Below are 23,510 nucleotides of genomic sequence, written 5' to 3'. Positions count from 1 at the left end.
CCTAGTACCACCAGCACCCCCAACCATGAAGCTGCCGCTCTGGCGCTGCCTCGAGGAAAGGTGACTTTTAACGGTGACTTTTACAGTCCCGCGGAGCTCTCAGCAGGCATTAGCGATGTTGCTGCTGCTGCTGCTGTTTCAAAGACACGCAGGGGAAGAGAGGAGTTTCCTCCCCCGAGCGCCTTAGCGGTCCCGTTTTGGACCACAGGACTTCACCCCTCTGCCAAGCGCAACAGAGCAAGCCCAGCTCTGCGGGCACCGGCAGCCAGCTCCGGGCCGGGCCCAGCACCCGCGGGGAGCGCCTGCAGCTCAGCTTGGCGCGGCTCCGCTGGCCGCTCCCGCACCGCTGCCCCACGCTGCGGGCCGGGCCGTACCGAGCCGGGCCGTGGCAGGCCGGGGGGCAGGCGTCGGCCCGGCCGGGGCCGCCCCGGGGAGGCCGGCGAGCGCGGCGCGGCGGGGCGGGGCGGGGCCGGGCGGGGCAGTGCCGTGCCGTGCCGTGCCGCGCCGTGCCGTGCCGTGCCGTGCCGTGATGGAGGGTGCCGAGGCGGCGAGGTTGCTGGGGGAGCATGGCGTGGGGCGGCCGGCCCAGTTCAAGACCTACCGGCGGCGGTGGTTCCTGCTGGCCGCTGTGTGCCTGCTGAACTGCTCCAACGCGATGGTGAGTGCGGCGCGGGGGCGGCACCGGCCCAGCCGAGACCCGCCGGCCGCCCGGCTTCCCCTGCCGCCCCCGCGCACCCCCCGCCCCGCCGCGGGGAGCCGCTCCCGCCCCGCGGCTGGCGGAGCCCCGCAGCCTGGGGGGACGTTGCGGGCCGCGGCGGGCAGCGGGGACGCTTCTCCGGAGGGGCGACGGCGGCCCCGCACGGGGGGGTAGAAAGGGGCGGCTGCCGGCAGCCCCGGGGTACCCGAGCAGCCGTGAGCGCACGGAGGAGGTGCAGAGCAGGCAGAGCGAACAGCCCTCTCTCCTGCCTCCTTGTGCCGAGCAGCTCTGGCTGCTGCTGCCGCCGAGGGAGCGTGGGGTCACAGGGCTCACCTGAGCCAAAACCACCTCCCATCTCTTCCTAGAAGCAGCCAGGCAATCTCCAGGTCTCTGCCCCAGTGCCCTCTCAGATCCACCCCCTCATCCTTGGAGCACCGGAACTCGGTTGTACTTGCAGAGAAGCCTCAGACTGGCCGTGCTGTAGGGACCGAAGAAGCGGCTTTTCCTTTTGAACTTTGTTTCTCTGGCTGCGGCTTCGGCCTACACACCTGCCTTTCTGACCGGTGGGAGCCGGGGCCATGGAGGGGTGGTAATGGGGGAAAGGGTAAGATGGGGCAGGAGGGTGTGTGCAGTCCAGAAGTGCTGCGGCGTCAAGCCGGACTGGGATGGAGCAGAATGTGTTCAGGAGCACAGCTGAAACTGCTGCCGAGTCCACTTCGTAGGCCATGGGAGGCATAGAAACTATTCAGCATCTGAGAGGGTCACATGTTTCAAGCCTAAGAAGAGTGTTGAAACTCCTTGGATAGAGGAGCAGGAGTTAGCTCTGTCTTATTGCTGGATTGCAACAGCAGATTTGTCTAGTCAGAAAAAGGAGCAAGTAGGTTTCCCTTTGGGATCTGTTGCACATACAGAACAGTATAGGAGTGATTCTGCACTAAATATACTGGAATGTGAACTTATTGCCTACAGGTACTTTATCCTGAAAGACCTAAAAAAAGGGATGCCAGATCATATCCCATCTGTTGAACAGATTAAAACTAAATTCAGTAATTATCAAGACAAACACATAAAGTTTCCCTTTAATGACTTTGTAGCATGCAAGCCCAAATATTTGCTTACTAAGACATGGAGGATAAATGCATCCGCCATCCTGTCCCTCCATCCCTCCTGATGGGAAATGTCTGGTTGAGGCCATTTCACGCTGTCCTCCCATGGCCATCAGGGGTGCGGCACTGAACAGATGTACTCCTGAATGTGCCCAGAACGGTAGAAACCATTTACATCAGTGCTGGCCATGATACCAAACAGTTGCCTGTCATCCTTAGTACAGGGGAGACGTGGACCTGTTGGAGCAGATCCACAGGAGGGCCACAAAAATGATCAGAGGGGTGGAAAACCTCTCCTATGAGGAAAGGCTGAGAGAGTTTGGGTTGTTCATCCTGGAGAAGAGAAGACTCTGGGGAGACATTATTGCAGCCTTTCAGTACTTCAGGGGGGCTTTTAAGAAAGATGGGGCCAGATGCTTTAGTAAGGCCTGTCGTGACAGGACAAGGGATAATGGTTTTAGACTAAAAGAAAGTTGATTCAGACTACATATAAAGAAGAAATTTTTACTATGAAGGTGGTAAAAACATTGGAATGCGTTGCCCAGAGAAGTGGTAGATTCCCCATCCCTAGAAACATTCAAGGTCAGGCTGGACGGGGCTCTGAGCAACCTCATCTGCTTGAAGATGCCCCTGCTCACTGCAGGGGGGTTGGACTAGATGGCCTCTAAAGGTCCCTTCCAACCTAAACTGTCCTATGATTCTATGATTACCATGCTGTGAATGCAGGCTGTCTGGCAGCCAAGATCAGGCACTGCAACCTGCAAACATTTAAATGCTGGGAAGGAACAGTAGGTATTCCATGACGCAAGAGTACTGGAGTAGAGAAATGGAAAAATATAGTGACAGTTTGGCTCTATATGAAAACCAAAAAAATAAACGTGCCTTCTCAAGAGAAAATCAGTGTATCCTTTAAGAATGTAAAAGTGTCCTGCAGAAAAGCAATGTGAAGTCCCACTGCTTGCTTGCAGTTAAATTGGCACAGCACAAGAACATCATGCAACAGGAAAAAAACCACTCTGCTGGAAGTGGATGGTGATGGCATGGGTGAAGGAAGCTGTACAAAAACCTTTCCAGGATGTCATGTCAGTCTTTGACTTTGCTGAAACCTTACCAGTTAAACTGGAGAGTTCAAAAAGGTCCTTCCTTTCAATGCATCTACAAGTATAACTGTGTCCTGAGTAATGTTGCTGAAAACTCTGTAACCCTAAAAGATGTCTGTCTGCCCAGTCTCTTCCCAACTTCCTGACTGTCTGCAGTATTATTCTCCCACAGTATTAACTTAAGCCAGACCTTCACTACTTCAAAACTGGGTGCTTAATCACAGAATCACAAAATGGTAGGGGTTGGAAGGGACTTCTGGAGATCATCTTGTCCAACCCCCCTGCTTGAGGAGCAACACCTAGAGCAGGGGCACAGGATGGTGTCCAGGCTGGTTTTGAATATTTCCAGAGAAGGAGACTCCACAACCTCTCTGGGCAGCCTGTTCCAGTGCTCTGTCACCCTCAGAGTAAATTAAAAATATCCTAAGTGGAAGTACTGTTTCTAAGCCACTGCAAAGGTCTGGAATGGCAAGTACACTGACATGCAAAGTTGTAACCAAACAACTCCTGATACTGAAGTTTCTCCTAAATGTTCCTGATAAAAATCACATTAAAATGGAGGGAGTGGTTGAAAGGCCATGAAATTAAAGTGGTTGGTTGCTGTTTAAAAGTTCCAGATGGAAAGATTAACTTACCGGTTCTGTGGTGTAAAAATTGCCTTGCAAGTTAAGATGTGTCCTTAATTCCTCTGCAGATGTGGCATGCAGCACTGTGTTCTGTGTATTCCTGTGTCAGGCTATCTGCAAAATGCATATGATGAGGACACATGACTTTTGGACTGTCTGACTTTGAAAGAACATATCACCTCATGTGCTGGACCAAGCTTCCAGGACAACGCCTTGTATTCCCCAGTCTTACCCATGCACACGAGCTGCTTTCTAACAGTGGCCTTCAATGACACTGACAGTGGCAGACAGGAGATGATTCTGAGAGGGGGAGACTGTCAATATCAGGAAGGCAAAGTAGGAGGAACTTAACTGCAGGAAAGCACACTCAGTAATGCAGCAAGGGCAGGCTGAGAAAGAAGTATTCCTTAATTCAGTCTGGTTTAGGATTGTCATTGAGCAAAGCCAGGCCAGACCATGTGGTGATGAAAGGGGCGCTCTTCCCTACTTCCTCCTGCTCCATCATATGAAATCGCTTCTTTAACGAGAGCACAGTGGGATAAGTATAAGGGAGGCTTTTACCCAATGATAAACAGCCCCTTACTTGAATCTATTAGAGTTCAAAAGCCCCTGCCTCTCCCTGCTGTACAAAGTGGGTACTATCTTACCAGGGATTGGTTCTCATTTCCTAAATACAGCTAGTCCGGAAATCCCTGGCTGACAATGTAGTGTAAGAAATCCTTGCATTATTTTAAGAGGCCAAAAGTAGTCACCAGTATAATTCACTTGCTGCTTGAAGTCCTGGACAGAGGGGCTCTTCTGACCACAGCTAAGCTTAGATGATTGCTCCCCATCTGTCTCTTGCAACACTCCTGGTGAGGGGTGACGTAACTATGCCTGCGCTTGCTGCCCAGATTTGTTTTGTCAAACTGGTGCTGTGGTTTTGAGCGTGTGGGTTTTTTAATCTGAAGACTTGATATTTAAGAGTATTCATGGAATGCTGACAGCTGCCGTATCAGTGAACTGCTGAGACAAATACCTCCTTCCAGTAAAACTGAACAGGTGGGAACTTTGTGTTTCACAGGTGGAACTTTTCCTTGCCTTAGCACTGGGGACAGAGAAATGCACAAAACGAAACCAAGAGTGTTTCCTGCCCTGTTCTGTGCTTGTCAGCATGAGCAAGCTGGGGAGGAGGAGTGGAGCAGAGGGTTGGAGCTGGCTCATACTTGGCTGGGTAGTTCCTGACTCACCAGACTGGAGGACTTCCACCTCCACTTAGTGTACTTGGAAGAGGAAGGAGAGCTGCACAAGTGGAGACTGGCATGCTCCAGGGTAGGGTGTGCACGTTCCTCACCCACGCCTGTCTGCTCCAGCAGTGCCCCTGTAGGTACACATGCACACATTGTTGCTGCTGCATCCCTGTTGTGTCCTGCTAGACCTCCTGAGAGCTATAGAGGCTAAAAGTGACATGTAGGCAGGGATCTGACCTTTCCAAAGATCATGCCTCTGTCCTTACTTCGTAGGCTGCTGTGTCAGCGTGGGTGCCTTCAGTTGAGGACAGGGGCTGTTTGCTTCCAGACTGTGTGGCCCTTTTGACCCTGAAGATAAGGAATCTGGTGTAAGGCCCTGGTGCCAGGGGAGGACGAGGCAGCCTGCGTGTCTCAGAAGGACATCCTACATCACCTTCAAAGCAGTGTCCGGGTGCATGGGAGAGAGCATGCTGGGGCTGGGAGAGCTGCTGCAGGCAATGCCTGACTGGGGGATTGGTGAGCTGTGCCTCTGCCTGTTACAAAGCAGAAGGTCCCATTTCATGCAAGTCATACCCCTTGGCTCCTCCTTTTTAAGCTGACAGAAAAGGTATCACAGGGGCATTGCGCACATCTATACAGTATGCCAGACAGCGAAGAGTGTTCCATATGGCAGCCTTTGCTAGATGATACCCCCATTGACATGGCAAAATTTCCACCCTGCCTGATCGTATTCACTTAGCATTCTGCAAATTATTTTGCTTTTCACTTTTAGAATCTTGATTTGTTGGTGAGGAGGGTAGATGCTGGTCAACAGCTTGCCTTTCATGGAAAACATTTTTGGTACTTCTTCTGGCAGGACTGCACCTGGGTATATGTGTGATGCATCAATATATCATTACTGCTTTTTGAGGTATGAAAATTCTGGGGCTGTGTTTATTTATGCTGTCTCCTGCAGCCCACACCTATGGCTTGCGAAAGTGTAGAGTCTGTATGGGGTTCTGCCTTCATCCATCACCTTGCTACCGTTGCAGACAGAGAATTGGTGGCTCACAGCCCACCTCCTGCAGAAGGGGGAGGGAGGATGAAGGTTGGGCTCCCTTGGAATGGGTGGAGGGAAACTGGGTCCTGCAGGTGAATTAGGTCCTGGAGAGTCTGTGTGGGAGTGAAAACAGTAAAGGCAATAGGGTAGAGGAACTGAACCTGGAGAAGATGGAGGTAGAAGGGGAATGAGAGCAGGAAGAAAACTAGAGGATTTGCACTGATTCGGGGACAAAGAGGGCTGGATCCATGTCTGAGAATCCTTTAAAGGCTTACAAGGGTATCAGAAAGAACAACAAAGAAGCTTAGAAATGGGGGCTGGATGAGAACAGCTGTAATCTGTTCTAGGTTACAGGAGTGCCCAAGCAGGCTTGCAATTAATGGGGAAGGCCACAGGCAGTCTCTGGGAGGTGCAGGAGAAGAGAAAACAAAATCTCAGCCAGAAGAATGTTAAAGCAAAGGGAGGGAGAGCTGAAAGTGGAGCCAGTACCCCTCCAACATCAGTACCAGTCAGGTGGTTTGCATTTCAGTGCACTTGCTTTCCCTGGTGGTCCCACATGCTCCATTGTTAAAGGAGGTGTAAAGGGGGCTCTCCTGTAATTGAGGATATAAATAGGCTCTGGGTGGAAACATTTCTGTCCTTTTCATCTAGTGATGGGATATGGCTACCCAATCAGCCAGCTGAATGCTGAAGGCAGTGGGAGCTGCAGCTGTACTCCACTGCAAGCGAGAACAGGCTCTTGGGTGTTCAGTGGACCTTCTGTCGCCTTCAGCAGTTACTGTGCCCACTGTGTAGTGAAGAGTGTGTGCTGATGTATGACTTCCTGCCCAGATTAGCATGCACTGGAGCTTTTGCTGTCTCTAAACTCAGAAATCACAGCAAGATAAACACACTTCTAAGGCTTGAGCTCAGGAGAGAAGAGTGTGGGAACTACAGTTCCTGCATTTGGAGAAGAAGTGGTGTATGTTATTGCAGTGGCTATTTCAACCTGGGGATAGAAAACGGTACTGACCTCTGCTTCTGCCAGCTCCCAGCAGAAGGACTAGGGGATTGGGCATGACATAGTGAAATGGATGGGGTGCTCTTGGCCAAGATAATGGTGATATCAGTGGTAAAATAGGCCTAGAATGAGGAACTGCAGACACTGGGGGTTTGAATTTTTGTTACCAGCCTTAACATCCTAATTTCAAGGACAGACTAAGGTAGCGAGGCATTTCACAACTCAGTTAGACAGTGTGAGGAGATGCTGAATTTCTGTTCTGGTGGAGGTGTTCATGCTTACCCATCTTTGCTCTCTACTCTGCAGCTGTGGCTGACGTTTGCTCCTGTGGCTGATAAGACAGCTGCCTACTTCCACATTTCCCTGGAGATGGTCAACTGGCTCTCAACAGTGTACCTCCTCATCTCGATCCCATTTGGTCTGGTGGCAACATGGGTTCTCGACAGCATGGGGCTCAGATGTGCCGTGAGTTAAACTGTTTTGGTTTCCTTAGGGGGTGTTTCACCTAGACATAGCAGTAGCTGCACAAAGCACTATCATGCATACTGTGGATAGGAGTCTTGCCAAATGCTGCTGAGGATGAGGATGTTGAAAGCTCTGTCCTAGTTCAGTAAGAGCTGTCACATCATGTCTGAGCTGGGGAGCAGTGGGAAAAGTCAGAAAAATGTTGCATGCCTACTTGCCTTTTCCTGCTTCAGTTTTTACTGCCTTAGCCAACTGATGGGGACAGATGCTGTGGGCTGACTCTGTGAAGAACTTGCTGTAATTGGGTAGGGTTTGCTATGGAAGAGTGTTAGCGCAGCTATTTTGTTTGCAGAGTGAGTTTAAGGAGTAGAAGGGCACGGTGCAAGCAAGAGACCCCTGACAGTTCAGAGCTTGGTCTATGCTAAGCTAGCTTGGGGTCTCTGCACAGTCTTCCCAGAAGCAAGAGTGTTGTGGAATGTGGCAATGAAACACTAGCATGCTAGTGGTATAGAAGAGCATTTGCAGGATCCATATGCTGGATGACTCATTGCCATGATCTTTAGATTGTGACAGCAAAGTGCAGGTGATGGTGCAAACTTGCAAACAGAGTGAACTTTTGATTTCTCACCAATACCATGACAGTGTCTGCTGTCTTGCATAAGCTGCATTGTGGTGTGGTTCTCACGTGGGGCCTGGACAGCCACCTTGCTCCCTAAGGAGACAGGTAACTCATCTTCCAGTGGCCCAAAAGGGTGGGGGTCATCTGCAGGCAAGTTTCCATGCTATGATTACTAACACCCAGCATCTCCTGTAGTACATCTGAGACCCTGCTCATGCTACTCTGTTGCATTAAGTTCTGTTCTTCAGGCTTCAGGTCATAACTGCTGGCTGTTTCTGCTTGCTGCAGGTGATCCTGAGCGCGTGGCTGAACATGACAGGTAGCATCATCCGGGGGTTCAGCGTCCTGAAGTTCCTGAGCTTGGGTTCCCAGAGTTACTGGTACCTGTTTATTGGGCAATGCCTCTGTGCACTGGCACAGCCCCTTATCATCTTTTCACCGACTAAACTGGCAGCACTATGGTTCCCAGACCACCAGAGAGCAACAGCAAATATGATTGCATCAATGTGTAAGTGATAGCTGCCAAGTAATATTGCTGCCTCACAGAACTTGCTAGCATTTGTTTGCCTTTTACAAGCAGCAGCCAGAGGAAACCCTCTGTACTACAGCCATTTGGCCCTGCAAATACAGCTCCACCCAAGAGTCTCATAGCCATGTGCAATAAACCAGTGCCTTCAAGGCCCTGCAAGACAGGCAGGCATTTCCATGCTGTGGAGCAAGAAGCATGCCTTAGCCACAGGCAGGTACAAAGTTCAAAGTAAGACATCCAGGCTCCCAACCTTCTTCCTCTCTGTTGTGACAAGGTGATCATCTTTGCCTAAACATCATAGAGGTTGGGGACAGCCCTAAGTGTTACTAAACATAAAGTCTGTAGTGGCCTTAATTCTGCAGTTTGTTATAAAGGTGTCCAAAATACATGTGATGCCAGTAGTCACAGTTGCCGTATTCTGTAACTGGATAGAAGTGAGGCTGCTGCAGCAATTTTGTCCACCAGTTCATCCGGTAGCAAGGCTGAGTGTGTATTCCCAATTGGTATGTATGCACACACAGATAAAATATACTCAGCTGGCCATGCAAACACGTTTGGGATCCTAAACGCAGCAGGACTACCCATGCAGAAACCACATCTGCCTTGCAAAGTGCCTGAAAGCTGGAAAACTGGAGGGGAGGCACCAGATACACTTGCTCTAATCTCATTCCTCTCTTGGCTCCTTTGGGACCTGCTAGAGGCAGGATACTGCACTTGACAGACCTGTTTCCTCCCTCCATGTGACATTTTCCCAAGCAGTCAGAATAAATGTCCTCCTCCTTTCTCCAAGGACTTGAGAGGTGCCCCAGAAACTGGGCTGGCTCACTGGCTCCAGCTGGGAAATCTCTCAGTACCTACATATGTGGGGGACCCCCATCTGCCAACAGCTGTCTTCTCTCCCCATTGCCTTGGCGTTGTGGGGAACGGGAAGGCATGGGGAAAAGGGCAGTATAGGAGCACCCCTAAGCTGCTTTCCCAATGCTGCTGAAAATCCAGAAAACTTGCGCTGTTGTTTAGCAAGAATGGATTTATGGTGTCAGAAAAATAAATTATTTTTGCACTGCCTTTGCTAGAATAGGGTAGACCTGATGGCTTACCTTTTTTCCCAGGGTTGAGATAGACCTTCACCTTCCCTGCTAGAGAAGGAGCTCCATTATCAGTGTGGTGGAATACAGTTACTAGCAGGGACCACTGGGCACTCAGTCCTTCACTGCCCTGAAGGACCCCAGCCTGTGGACAACTTGCTCTCTTTAAGTGAGAGAGCAACCAGAGCAGCCAAAGAGCATTTCTTTCATATAGCATTCTCAGTCCTTATAGGACCAAATGGATCTAACTATGGGAAGGAAGAAAACTGAATAGCAAGGAGCAGTGGAAACCCAAGATGGTGTTTAATCTGTAGCATGTTGAGATGTCGGTGTGAGGACTGAATGGGCTGTTATTATATGCTGCAACACCTGCTTATTGCTGTGTAGAGGGCTTCCATAAATTATATCTGGTTACACCCACTACTGTCTGCTGTACAAAATCAGGATTTCATTTTGAGAGAGTTTAAATATTGCCTAGAAGGAGTATCTGCCACAGCTGCTGTTGTTTACACCAGTGGCAAACTGGCAAATGCCTACATGTTACTTCTCATCTCTATGTTCCTTATCCTCCAGCTATTCAGTCTTGTTGCACCTGTTTGTCAGGTAGTCAGGACAGAGTCACCTCCTCTGTCCTTTGTCTAGAAAGATTGAATGGCCCCAACCCAGTCACTTTACAGGCACATTTCCCTTTGCCTATTCCCACATCTCCATGTCTGCCTGTTGATCACATGAGCTTTTTCTCTTAGCTTGCTCTGATTTATCAAAACCCATTTCATGTGTTAATGGCAGAGCAGCACACAGCATTGCTGTACTGTCAGTATCAGTGCTGACACAGAAACTGGTCCTACAGCCTCCTGTCATTATCCACACAGCTCCTGTTAGTGCCTCTGGGTAGGCTTCCCTGTGTTTGGTGTGCAGACAAAAAAAATGGTGCATTCTGGATCCTGCTGAGCAGCTGAAATCACTGTGACTCAGCTGTGCTCTTCAGTATTTATCGTATCTTGGTCTTCCCCATCACTTGTAGAGACTTACAGAGAAGCAGTGCAGGGCCAAGAACTGGTCCCCTGTGAAGACCATGAGATTTTCTCCTGCATCAGGAGAAAAAAAGACTTGTCTGAATCCACTGAAGTGGCCTCTGCTTCATCCATGGGATTTTTCATTTACTCTGATCTGTCAGCATGTCATTTTCTGCACCCTGCAGAGTTTTAGTGCATCAGCATTACTGTCCACAAAACACATAGCCCCATTGCAGAGTACTGCAAGCTAATCCACCAGGGCCCCTGAACCATAATGTACAGTGATTAACTCCACGATCTCCTTTCTATTCTTAGTCTACGTTCATATCATTTCTCTTCTCAGGAAAAGAAGATGGCTGAAACCCTGTAATTACTCAGATAGTCTCACTTAGTCTTTTCAAATTTAGCCCAGTGCTTACAGTTCCACCCCTCACCCATGCCACTGGAACAGCTTCGGCATGCTGGTAGTTCATGGAAACACCTGACAGTAGTTTTCAGTCAGTCCCCTACAACGCCTGGGTGCATGTTACCCAACAGAGAAGCTTTAATCAATCTCATTGGAAACTGTTTAACTGTGTCCATGTACTTAGAACCAGGTAGCTTTTCACCAGGATTGTAAGCTAGTACTTTCCCAAGTACAGAGTAGAAATGCTACGGTTGTTGTGTGCTATAGCACTGTTAATGATGCCTCAGCATAATCACAGAAAAGACAAAGTTGGAAGGCACTTCTTGGGGTCATCTCATCAAACCCCTTGCTCAAGCAGGGTTGGCTACAGCAGGTTGGCCAGGGCCATGTCTAGTCAGGTTTTGATGACAGGATGGAGATGTTGCAACTTACCACTGTCCCAGTAAAAAAGTTTATATTCAGACAGAGTTTCCTGTGTTACAGTTTGTGCCCATTGCCTCTTACCCTGCCACTGGGCACCACTGAGAAAAGTCTGGTTCCCTCACCTTTACAACCTCTGATCAAAGTTATTTTCTCCAGGCTGAGCAGTCCTAGCAAACCCAGCCTCTTAATGTATGAGAGATGCTCTAGTCCCTTAATCATGGGTCTTTGGCCCATGACTGGACTTGCTGCATTAGCTCCTTATCCTTCTTGTATTGAGGAGCCCAGCACTGGACTCAGCACTCCAGGTGTTTCTCACCAGGGCTGAGTAGAGGGGTAGGACCACTGCCTTCCACCTGCTGGCAGCGCTCTTCCTAATGTAGCCCAGGATGCTGTTGGACACCTTTCTGCAAGGGTGCATTGCTGGCTTATGGCCAACTTGCAGTCTACCTGGACCCTATGTACTTCTCTGCAAACCTGATTTCCAGCAGCTTCTGCAGGCTGATCAGTCCCAGCTCTCTCAGTCCCTCCTCACATGACAGAAGCTCCAGTCCCTTAATAATCTTTTTGGTCCTTTGCTGGACCAGTAAGTCCATGCCTTCCTCACACTGGGGAGCCCAGAACTAGACACAGTACTCTAGATGTGGCCTCACTAATGCCAAGTAGAGGGGAAGGATCACCTCCTGCTGACAACACTCTCTAATACAGTCCAGGATGCTGGTGGCCTTCTTTATTATGAGTTTGTGTTGATGGCTAATGGTCAAGTTGATGTCCACCAGGACTTCTACCCCCCCACCCCAGTTCCTTCTTGAGCTGTTCAGCACCTGTGTGCTGGTGGATGTGGTTGTTCCTCCCCAAGTGCAGGACTTTACATTTCCTCTTGTTAAACTTCACAAGGTTCCCCTCTGCCCATTTCTCCAGCCTGTTGAGGTTCCTCTGAATGGCAGTGTAGCCATCTATTCTATCAGCCACTCCTAGTGTCACATCATCTGCATACTGGCTGTGGGTGCACTGTGCTTTATCATCCAGGTCTTTCATTAAGGTTGAACTGTAGTGGCCCCGGTATCAACCCCTGGAGTGTACCACTAGTGGCCTTAAGCTGGACTTCATGCCAGTGATGATAATCCTCTGGGCCCAGCTCTTCAGTTGACTTTCAGTTCATCTCACTGTCCACTTATCAGCCAGTACTTTGTCAGCTTGTCTGTGAGGATGTTATGGGAGACAGTGTCAACAGCCTTAGTAAAGCTGAGATAAAAAAACCCACTGCTCTCCCCTCATCCACCCAGCCAGTCACCTCACTGCCTATTAGGTTGGTTAAGCACTTCTCCTTTGCTGAGTGCTCCTGTTCACCTTGTTGTCCTTCATGTGCCTGGGAATGGTGTCCAGGATTAGTTGTTCCATGACCTTCTGAAGGATTGAAGTGAGACTGAAAGGCCTGGAGTTCCCTGGATTCTCCTTCTTGCCCTTCTTGAAGATGGGAGTGACATTCAATCTCTTGCAGTGCTCAGGAGCCTCTTGGAGTTGCCACAGCCTTTTAAACATAACCAAGAATTGCCTTGCGATGAAAACAGCCTGTTCCCTCAGCACTCATTGGTGCATCTCATCTGTCCCATGGACATGGACTTGTGTATATCTGGTCTATTTAACGTTCCCTAACCTAATCCTCCTCCACTAAGGGTAAATCTTCCTTGCTCCAGACTTTACCTCTGGTCTCAGGATGTAAGGCTAGTCTTACCAGTAAGACTGAGGTGAAGAAGGCATTGAATACCTTGGCCTTTCCCATGTCCTTTGTCACCAAGTTTCCTGCCCCATCCAGCAGCAGGGCCACATTTTTCCTGACCTTCCTTTTGCTACTAATGTACTTGTAGAAGCCATTTTTCTTGCCCTTCACATCTCTCACCAGACTCAATTCTAGGGTGGCTTTGGCTTTCCTAATCCCATCCCTGCACACTAGCAGAAAATCAGCTTTACTCATTTGACTGCAGAACATCGCCTTAACGTTAAAAAATTGTCTCCTGCAATTTTGGACATTTCCAAGCTGAGTCACAGGAGTGCTGCTTTACATGCTGCTCAGCTCCAGCTCCATAACAATGCAACCCCCTCCTCCAGTACAGACAAGTGTTCTCTTCTGCCATGTGATTTTTGTAGCTGGTAGCAGACATCAACTTATGTGCCAGCCTGAGCTTTACTCAGGAAATGTATTGGCTTGAAAGGTGTCAGGAATGACCTAATGTGACTTTAGAGAGCTGTTATAGGGCTTTCCTGCTTCTCATGCCCTTTTGGCAAAGAAGAGCAATGGCAACCATTTGCCAGCTGCTAGAGGGAGGTCTCCTGTCCACATCTGAAGAGCTGTGTCCAGTTCTAGGCTTCTCAGTACAAGAAAGACATGGACATATTAGTGTAAGTCCAGTTAAGAGCCACTAAAACAAGTAAGGGAATGGAGTGTCTGTCACACCAGCTGAGGCTGAGAGAGCTGGGACTCTTCACCCTCAAGAAGGGGACCTTATCCATATGTATACATGTTTAATGGCATAGGAGAGAAGAAGGGAAAGGACCTCTATTTGTTACTGCTGCTATATAACATCAGGACAGATTACATGGATTTGTCCATCTTTGTTCTGTCCCTTCAGCTTCGCATTTACTTGGGCAGCCTTGTGAGGGTGCAGACACCGTAAGTCATAGAGGAAAACCAGTTTACACAAGTTAGCGGGTTGTAGGGAGGCAGGTTTATAGAATGGACTTCATAGGGTTGAGGGAACAGATGTCGCAACAGTAAGACCACACAGTCTTACACAGTCTCCAAATGTTCCTTTCCTGGTTTCTCCCTATATGTGCCTGTTCTGTCCTTACTCACTGCTTGCTGCACACTGCAGCTCTGGTGCTGACTGGCAGTAGGGGTGGACACATGGTTCTGACTGCTTGCATGAAAAAAGTGTCTCTCTGTTTTATTTCCTTTCAGCCAATCCCTTGGGTATTCTTATAGCAAATGTGCTGTCACCTGCACTAGTTCCTGAAGGAAAGCACATCCCATTGATGGTAAATGAAAACTGCTTTAATCAGCCACCTTGGCTGATTAGGGTCCAGCTGATTTATTTGTTTGGAGGCAGTGGTGCTGGAAAGACTGGTAACATGTCTTTTCTTTGTGTTGTGTAGCTGGGTGTTTATGCCATCCCAGCAGTAACAGCCTGTGCTCTAGCAACTGTGGGGATTCACGAGAAGGTTCCTCCAACACCTCCTTCAGCCAGTGCCACTAACTCCACCTCCCAGCCATTCCTCACGGGGCTCAAAATGGTAAGTGCTGTAGCACAGAGAGAAACCAGTGCTGGAGTGAGGGATGCAGCCCTGCCAGACAGGGATGTGCTGGGGAATCTACTGTCAAAGCAGTCTCTGAACTCCAGTCCACCAAACCTGCCATGGAAAGCCCCCTGAAGGAGACCAGTCACAGCAAAGCTGCAAGAGACACTATCTGACCATTCAGCTGAGGGCTGGCTGCCCTTTGTCTAGCTCAAACAGGCACACCTGGGCTCATTCAAGAGGACCACACAACCTGAGCCTTCTGAGCAGATGTGGTAACAGGTAGGACAGCACATGGCAAAGTGAAGGAAGAATTTGAGCACTGAAAAGATCCTTCCTCCATACATGGTACCCATTTTAACTTGTCCTCTGGCTGAACTGACAGCAGAGAGCCAAACTTCTGTAATGATCACAGGGTTGCCCTGTCAACATTTCCAACTGAGGGGTCAGAGCCACTGACTCTCAAGTCTGTTGTCACAGCCAGGCCTTTTTTGCCCTCCACTTGTTTAAATGATACATTAACTTCTTTCTCTAGCTCCTGAGGAACAAGCCATACATCATTCTGGCAGTGTGCTTTGGAGGAGGAATTGGGATGTTCACCTGTTTTTCAGCTCTGCTAGAACAGATTCTTTGTGAAAAGGGGTATTCAAATGTGAGTATTCCTCCTTTCCTTCCCATTGTCCACATCATTTATGTTCCATACAAAAATTTTCCCTGAGAAGGGACTCGGAGCAAAATTAAGACAGTTGAATATGCTGCTCTGTCTCACATCTTATTTGCTCACATTGTCTAATATAGATTAAGCAGCACATTAATCCAGAGCACAGTCAATATCTCAGTCTAATGGATGATCTGCATTTTCATTACTGCCCATGGCCAGGCTCCCATTTGCAAATAAAAAACTTTTATTCCTCAAACACTTTTTAGGGAAAAAGAGTAATGGGTTTTTTCTAAGCCTCTCCAGAGCACTGATGTCTGTGCAGGCTTCTGACACCTTCCCCAGAGTAGGATGGGGCCCAGGCAGGCCCTAGAGTGAACCTGAATGCAGGCTGATGCAAGCACCTTTTCCTCTTTGCACAGTATTACATGAAGCCAGGCAGTAGAGAAAATGGCAGGTACTGAGGCAGCTGTTTCCCCATCCTTCCCATGACACCGAGCAGGTGCTGCTTTGCAGCTGAGTACAGTGTGCGCACAGCTGGTGCCTCCTGCTCTCTCCCTGCAATAGCAAGGGGTTGCCCCAGTTCCCATGTTTCTCCTCAGGCAGGCAGTACTTCAGTCCTGCTGCTTGTATCTCCATGGAGGTCCTCCTAAAACACCTCTCTATCTGTTCTGTCTGCACATTTGCTGGTCTGGTCTCTGCCCATTCCCTCTCAATTCCCAGGTCTGATACCTGGATCAATGCTCAGGTCACATTTGCACACTCCATTGACTTTTAACTGGAAACCTTTTAGACTTTGCAACCTTGCTTTCTGTCTTTCATGATGCTTTTGTCTGTGTGTGACTGTCTTGCCCTGGCCTTTTAGCCCCTGGAAACTATTCCAGATACCCTTTCCTTCCACTCTGCCCCTGAGGCTCCCAAAAATGTTTACCCAAATTTGTTAAAGCTTCCCTGCTTTCAGGATTGGTGTCTGCATTTGAATTCTTAAGGATCTGAAGGAGCAGGACAAGCAAAGATAGTCACTGCAGGCAACGGCGCACGTATCCTATCCTAACTACTGCTCACTGCCTCTCAGATGAGACCTTGCTACAGCCAGGCAATGCTGTGCTCATCTAACATGCTTTGGGGCTGCCAGCCTTGCGGAAGGCATTCTGCCAGTGCAGGTCCCTGGTAAGAAAAGGGCCAGGAGCATGATTATATACTAGAGTAGATCCCAGGGCAGTTGGACCCATTACCACCAGTGTGGTCAAGGCACCTGATTGCTCCTGAAGGAACCAAGAACAGTCTCACTCCTGGGCTGGAGCATTTAATGGCAGGGAACTGCTGCTGCTCTGCACCCAGGTTCCCTTGCCGTGTGCAGAGACTTGTCATCCATTGAGACCTTGGAAGTGCTGTGACCCTGCTGTCTCCACACATTTGTCGCAGCAACTGTGCCCCAGTATTTGCTACTTGGAGCCCTGCAGAGCCCTTAGATATTGCAGTGGGCAGGGAAGCTTATTCTCCCTCAGTAAGTGACCCACTAGCAGCAGGCAGATGGGTCAGTAACATTAAAACCTCTTTCTTAACTGTTATAGTTGCTCAGTTACTTGTTCTTTTGACTTCCAGGAATTTGCTGGCCTGAATGGTGCACTGTTCACAGTGTGTGGTTTGTTGGGTGCTTTCCTGCTAGGGCTGTATGTCGACTGGACAAGGAAGTTCATAGAGTCCACCAAGATTTCTTTCTGTCTGAGTGCACTTGCCAGCATCGTCTTTGCAGTGGTGAGTTCTCCCTTGCATTGCACCATACCTGTGGGTTTAGTTCTGTTGCCATCCGATAAATCATCAACTCAAACCAAGGTCATTTGATGTCATAGTATTTATTAAGCTATGTGTTACGCTTTGGAATTACCTCTCTGGGCTAGGAATGTTTTAAAGAAAAACACTTCACTGAGGATTTCACAGTCACCTTGGAGCCTGAGACAGACTGCTTCAGGATATAAATTGGCATAATTTTACTTCCTTATGTTGGATCACCATGTTTGTCTGCTTGCTGGCCCTGAGACCATTATTTCAAGAAGGAAATGGAATTGCTAAATATCCATCTTACAAAAATGAAAAAATTCAATGTTGTTAAAGTCAACAGATAAATCTCCGTCATGTAGCCATTTGTTGATTCTAGAGGGTTGGAGGCAAAAGGGAAATTTCAGGAACTGTTAGGGAAGGTAGTGGTGAGAACAGTGAGCCCTTGGGACTTCCTGCAGGTTATGGGTTCAGAGACCTGTGCAGCAGTGATGACACTGAGACTTTGGTGTTGCTTTTCTGCCTGCAGACTTCTCGGTTCAGGCATCAGGCTGTCACGCTGGCAATCACCAGCGCACTCTTTGGTTTCTTTGGTTTTGCCATCTACCCCATTGCCATGGAGCTGGCTGTGGAGTGCTCCTACCCCGTGGGAGAAGGCACATCTACAGGCCTGATTTTTGTTGCAAGGTAAGCAGGCAGGTTAAATCCAGTTGTCAGCTGATCTTGGGTTCAAACACATACACACAGACGTACACACAGAGGGGTGTGGACATCAGTACTAGCCATCCTGCCAAACTTCTCTCTGGCGTCCATGCATATGACCACGGCAAGCAGGGAGCTGGCTGGCTGAGCCACAGAGCTGAAAAGCTGAAGGTTTTAAAGCAAGGATGAGTATGTGGAATTGGTGCAAGAAAAGCAAGAAGCAAGATGAAGGTCTCCCTTGCTTGGCACAAAGCGGGACTTAACCATGCCCAGCTTTTGAAGCAGATGCAGGTTGTAGGCCTGAGAGGGGTACCCATTCCCACAGCAGTACAGGGACTTTTCAGGTGTCAGTGTTCTGCTGAAGGAGATGGGGCTCATCACTCACAGGGCAGCTGGTCACAATAGATGGGGCAGTGGCAGATCTTCCCATGATCGATTTACATGCCTAACACTGGCACTGGACTGCAGCAGGAATTACTTGCTGGAGCCATAAGCTGTGATATACGTGGCCTGGTGCCATATGTGTGTGTTAGGTGGAGCTGCAGCAGCATGAAACATCAGTCAAAGGGGGGATTAGACACTGCCATTGAAGGCTGTTGTCTGCCACTGGTTGTGGACTTTGTTGCTGCTGCCAGCCAGCTATGAATGAGGAGGAGGCTGAAGTCATAGCATGACTTTTTCCCACGCTCAACTGTGCAGTGAGGTATTTCCAAGCCTCTGCCCAGTGACTAATCCTCAGTTCCTTGACAGCTGTAGTTCAACACCTGCCTGCCTCCAGAGTGAGTACATATTGGTCCTGCCACACTGGCCCCGTGTCTGGGGGTATGCTGAAAGGCTGACCTGAACACCCTGTGAACCACAGCCAGTTAAATGCATTGGGCTAGAGGAAGCTGGCAGTAGCTTTCTCTGCTAGAAGAACCCTGCTCTATAAAAGGGCCTCACTTTCTCTGCAACACTGATGAATTGGGCAGGTGCCATGACTGTATGTTGGCTTCTCCCCACAGCCAGATTGAAGGTGTGATTTTAATGATTCTGCTACAAGCCCTCACCGTGCGTGTTTCTGAGGATCCATCTTCCACCTGCGCCCTTGACCAGGACGGGGCTCTGGACTGGACAAGTAAGTATGTCCTTGAGAAATTATGCTGGACCCTTGATTGCACCCCACATACCCCCGACTTTCCTCCAGGTCTCACTGTGAGGGAGCCTGCAAGACTGATTCCTATTGTAGCATATCTCTTAGCCACCTTTCTGAACCTGATGGTACACTCCTTGCTGCTCCTGCTAAACCCGGCCTGCAAGGTTGAAATGGGAAGACCTCTAAGGTGCCATGAATGCTGCTGCTGGCTCTGCATTAAAATATCTCCTAGAGCAACCCTGCAGAGACCTGAGCTTCTACCCAGCTGGAAAGCAGCTGTTCTGGGGGAAAGACACTGTCCACATAGCACAGCCTGCACTGATTTGCAGTGTGGGAGGCCAAGACTACAAATGCATCGAGTGAAATCTACTTCCCTTGCTTCCACACACACAGCTGCCTGGGTTTGTAACATCCCAGTACAGCTTTGTTCTGACTTATTCCGCATTTCCCTTCCTCTCCTAGCAGGTCAGGAGAAGAGACAGCAACTGAGATGAACAGGAGCACAAATGTGTTTTCACTGCAGGCTAAACACTGGTCTTGATCTCTCAGCTGGTTCATATTTATGTAGTACTGACACCAAGTCCTGGGGACACACTGAAACACAAAGGCTGGCAAACACCTTTTAAATATATCCTGCCTGACTGAGCAGAAACTCCCCAGAACAAGGTCCACCAGCTGGTAGGCAACAGGGCTTAAAATCACAGAATCACAAAATGGTAGGGGTTGGAAGTGACCTCTGGAGATCATCTTGTCCAACCCCACTGCTTGAGCAGGCACACCTAGAGCAGGGGGCACAGGACTGTGCCCAGGCTGGTTTTGAATGTCTCCAAGGAAGGAGACTCCACAACCTCCCTGGGCAGCCTGTTCCACTGCTCTGTCACCCTCACAGGAAAGTTTCTTCTCATGTTTAGGTGGCTCTTCCTGTGTTCCAGCTTGTGCCCATTGACCCTTGCCCTGTCACTGGGCACTACTGAGAAGAGTCTAGTCCCATTGTCCTGACTCCCACCCTTTAGATATTTATAGGTATTGAGGAAATCCCAACTCAGTCTTCCCTTCTCCACGCAGAACAAACCCAAGTCTCTCAGCCTTTCCTCATAAGGGAGATGCTCCAGTCCCCTGATCATCTTGGTAGCTCTCTGCTGGACGTGCTTGAGCAGTTCCCTGTCCTTCTTAAACTGGGGGGCCCAAAACTGGGTACAGTACTCCAAATGCGGTCTCACTAGGGCAGAGTAGACGGGGAGGATAACCTCTCTCCACCTGCTGGCCACACTCCTTTTTATGCAGCCCAAAATATTGTTGGCCTTCTTGGCCACAAGGGCACGTTGCTGGCTCGTGGTCAACTTCCTGTCTACCAGCACTCCCCGGTCCTCCTCAAGAGAGCCCCTTTCCAGTAGTTCAGCCCCCAGCCTGTACTGGTACATGGGGTTATTCTTCCCCACATGCAGGACCTTGCACTTGCTTATGTTGAATTTTGTCAGGTTCTCCTCAGCCCAGCTCTCCAGCCTGTCCAGGTCACAATAACATACCCCAAAAGGAATTTCACTGCTTCATGTCTGAAAACCTGCAACTCTCCATCTCATCAGATCAGAGTTGGATCTTGTGATTAGGTACCCATTCCTACTCATTTTGTGGTCTGATACATATACGGACATCCGTGGAGAAAGGCATGGTGGTGTTTATTTGAGACACTGCTGGAATGAGAATGCAACTACTTCCAGGCCTTGTTCCATAGCTTTTTTAATTTACTTTTTTTTTTCCTTCAGAAAAGGTTCTTTCAATATAAATTTTTCTTTTATTAAAGTTTATTCTTATTGAACCTTTCCTACACTTTGCTCTTGGATAATATAACAAGAAGCACTACTTGTGTGGACGTGTTTTCTTATGAAGCTCAAGTGTTTTGACTCAGTCTTTCTTGTAACTTTCTTCACCACCCCACAACACACAAACATGTACACAGACACAGAAACACACACTCCCACAAACACACTGTGCACCAGTGTCAGACCTCCAACCTGTGGAGCAGGACAAGAATCCTGGAAACCTTCCACATTTCACCCAAATCCTGTGCCAGTGTTACCTAAGACAAGGTTTGGCTGTTACCAAATCGGTATTGCCCCACTCTGAGCTGCACACTGTCCTCAGGAGTAGCCCTTGGGAGGAGATCACCCAGGCCGTGTAGTTGCTGGGGAGCTGACCTCTGGACTTCTGCACCTGTGGCCCTGTGGCGAGTTTTGAATTCACCATCTAAAAGTGTATCTTGATTGCAGCTCCAGTACTGGTGCTGGCTGGCCTCTGCAGTGCTATGGCTTGCTTCTACGTCATCTTCTTCCACACTGACTACAAGCGGCTCCATGCTGAGACAAGCAGTGGTGATTTGAACAAGGCAGAAGATACAGCAACACCAGATGTTCCTGAAGCCTAACCGGGACAAAAAGGGGATGCCAAGGGCCCAGTAAGGGAAGGACTCAGGCCTGTGGGCAGGGACCATGACTGCAAATGCTCAGCTGGCAGACTGGGATATTTGGGTCCTGTTGCACAGCAAGGAAGAGCTAGAGCAGAGTCACTGGGGCACCTTTGCTATGCCTCCCGCAATCTTGTATTTATTTGTGAGTCCAGGCTCTAAGAAAGGCTATGCTGCTAGAAAGGTCAAAGTGGGACTGGACAACTATGCAGGTAGCAGGGATTTTTAGCTGACTTAATTCAAGGTAAATAAATGTTGCAGAGGAGAAGGGCATCATACTTCAGCCATTTTTTAATTTTTGTGTATTTGGATCAGGGTGAAGCTTTCAGAGGGGTGGAAGCCATGTCTGTCACAAACCTAGTGGAAAACTTCTGTTTAACGACTGTTGTTCTTGTACAGCATAACAACTCTTCCACTGTAAGGTTGGAGTACATCCTAGCTGAAGGGTGGTAGGAGCTTGGGCATCCTTCCACTGCAGCAGGGAAGTGTAGGTTTGTGATCTGTTAACACAAGTCTGTTACAATGAACCCCTTTGATCTCTCCTACAAACAGGAAAAGAAAAGCCCTTCTTACAGTGCCACCTGTAAAAGAAAATAACAGAAAGCCACAGAATGTGGCAGTATTCCTTTGCTTTCTGGTCCCCTGCCAGATGATGAGACATTAAGGATAAGCTTATTTTACTCAGGCTTCTGTTGTTTCTCTGCCTCTCCTGCAATTCCAGTGGTTTAAGTTTTCCACAAAACGACAAACCTGCTGGGGCAAGGTTAGGGTAGTGTACCGCCCGCAGGCCAAGTCATGCTCTCCTATAGGGGAACACTGAGAGGGCGGGTCTCTTTTGGGGGGATGACACAGCAGTGCCTGGGGTGGTGGAAGCTGGCAGGAGAACAGGCAAACGTGACCACTTAGAGAATGCAGGGATAAGTCATAAGTTAGCCCTGTCATAAGTTTCTGCAAAGGGTTTTTTTGGGGAAGACCAAGTAAGAAACAATATCAACAAACACCTGGTTCTCTCTGCAACCGACAGCTGTTCTTCAGTGTTAGAAGAGATGGGTAGTGACACAAAAGATCCCATTTGCAGTTCATTTACCCTAACAATTGCAATGGCTACAACTGGATTTTTCCTTTTACAGTACTTCCACAGCAGTCCAGTGTCCTGCTTTGGTGTTCAGGTCTAGGTGTACCACCTGAGAACTTTTACCCCGTAATATTTCAGCAGTAAAAGACAAGATAGATGGGACTTGGTGATGCTTCCTAACATGCATTTTGAAAGGGGGTCTGAGTACTTGATGATTAAGGGAACTTGATGCAAAGTGGACTTGTGACTGGCTTTGTCCAGTCCAGCTAAAGGATGGTCACAAAGCAAAGGATGGGTTTTCCCTGAGGAACACTGTACAGAGGAGCCCTCTCAGTGCCTGAATTCTCTTCCCCATTAGCAACTGGAAATCCGTCCCTTTGTAAAACACCTGGCTGCATCCTTTTAGAGAGCCTGCTAGTTCCTACAGCTCCCAGCCTTGATCTCACCAGTGAGCACTGATGTTTGTCGAAAGGAGCAGGAAGGAGGACTGAAACTGAGGTTAAACAAGACCAGTTTGGACCTGTCAGAGAATGAGATTAGCTGACTTCTGTAAAACTAGCTGGTCAGTTCTGCAGCCCTGGACCTAGTACACAAAGCAGATTAACATGAAATTTACCTGCCACTCCTGCGTCCTACTGTACTGGGAAGCAAGAAGCACTTGGTACTTTATAATTTTGTATATTTACAAATGCTTATGTTTTTTAATAAAGGGTGCTTTAAGAAAAGATTAATCTTTTCTCACTATATTAAACTTAAAGAAGTACTTTATAGGTACATCAGATCTGCTATGTAGCACAAACCAAAGGTCTCTGTATTTGCCAGATGTGCATTAAATTGTGCACAAAATGATGATGTGAAGTGGTATCTCAGATCCTTAAAATGACAGCATGAAATTAGCTTTAGGTTAAACTACATTAGCTCTATTTTGAAGGATAGGTTAAAGGAGTGAGGAAATACTGCTAGCAAATGTCTCCAAAATCTGCCGTTGCCCTGGTCAGAGAGTCTGCCTTGCACCAGCTGAGACACTGTTATCTTTATCCAAGCATGTAAGAGATTTGAAAGGGGAGAT

The 23,510-nt window shown here is 48.7% G+C and overlaps 1 protein-coding gene across 1 annotated transcript; it reads left to right on the top strand.

Moving 5' to 3' along the window:
• The first annotated feature begins 505 nt into the window (after positions 1-505).
• On the top strand, positions 506-23,166 carry SLC49A3 (solute carrier family 49 member 3). The gene is made up of 10 exons (XM_064438450.1): positions 506-658; positions 7,104-7,262; positions 8,170-8,389; positions 14,297-14,373; positions 14,491-14,628; positions 15,167-15,283; positions 16,895-17,047; positions 17,598-17,755; positions 18,775-18,887; positions 21,173-23,166. The coding sequence occupies exons 1-10, from the start codon at positions 530-532 to the stop codon at positions 21,325-21,327; spliced, it is 1,419 nt and encodes a 472-aa protein (XP_064294520.1). The 5' UTR covers positions 506-529; the 3' UTR covers positions 21,328-23,166.
• Positions 23,167-23,510: the final 344 nt, after the last annotated feature.

This window comes from Phalacrocorax carbo, chromosome Z (assembly GCF_963921805.1).
Source record: "Phalacrocorax carbo chromosome Z, bPhaCar2.1, whole genome shotgun sequence".
NCBI classification, from domain to species: domain Eukaryota; kingdom Metazoa; phylum Chordata; class Aves; order Suliformes; family Phalacrocoracidae; genus Phalacrocorax; species Phalacrocorax carbo.
This window is presented reverse-complemented; position numbering and strand designations above follow the sequence as displayed.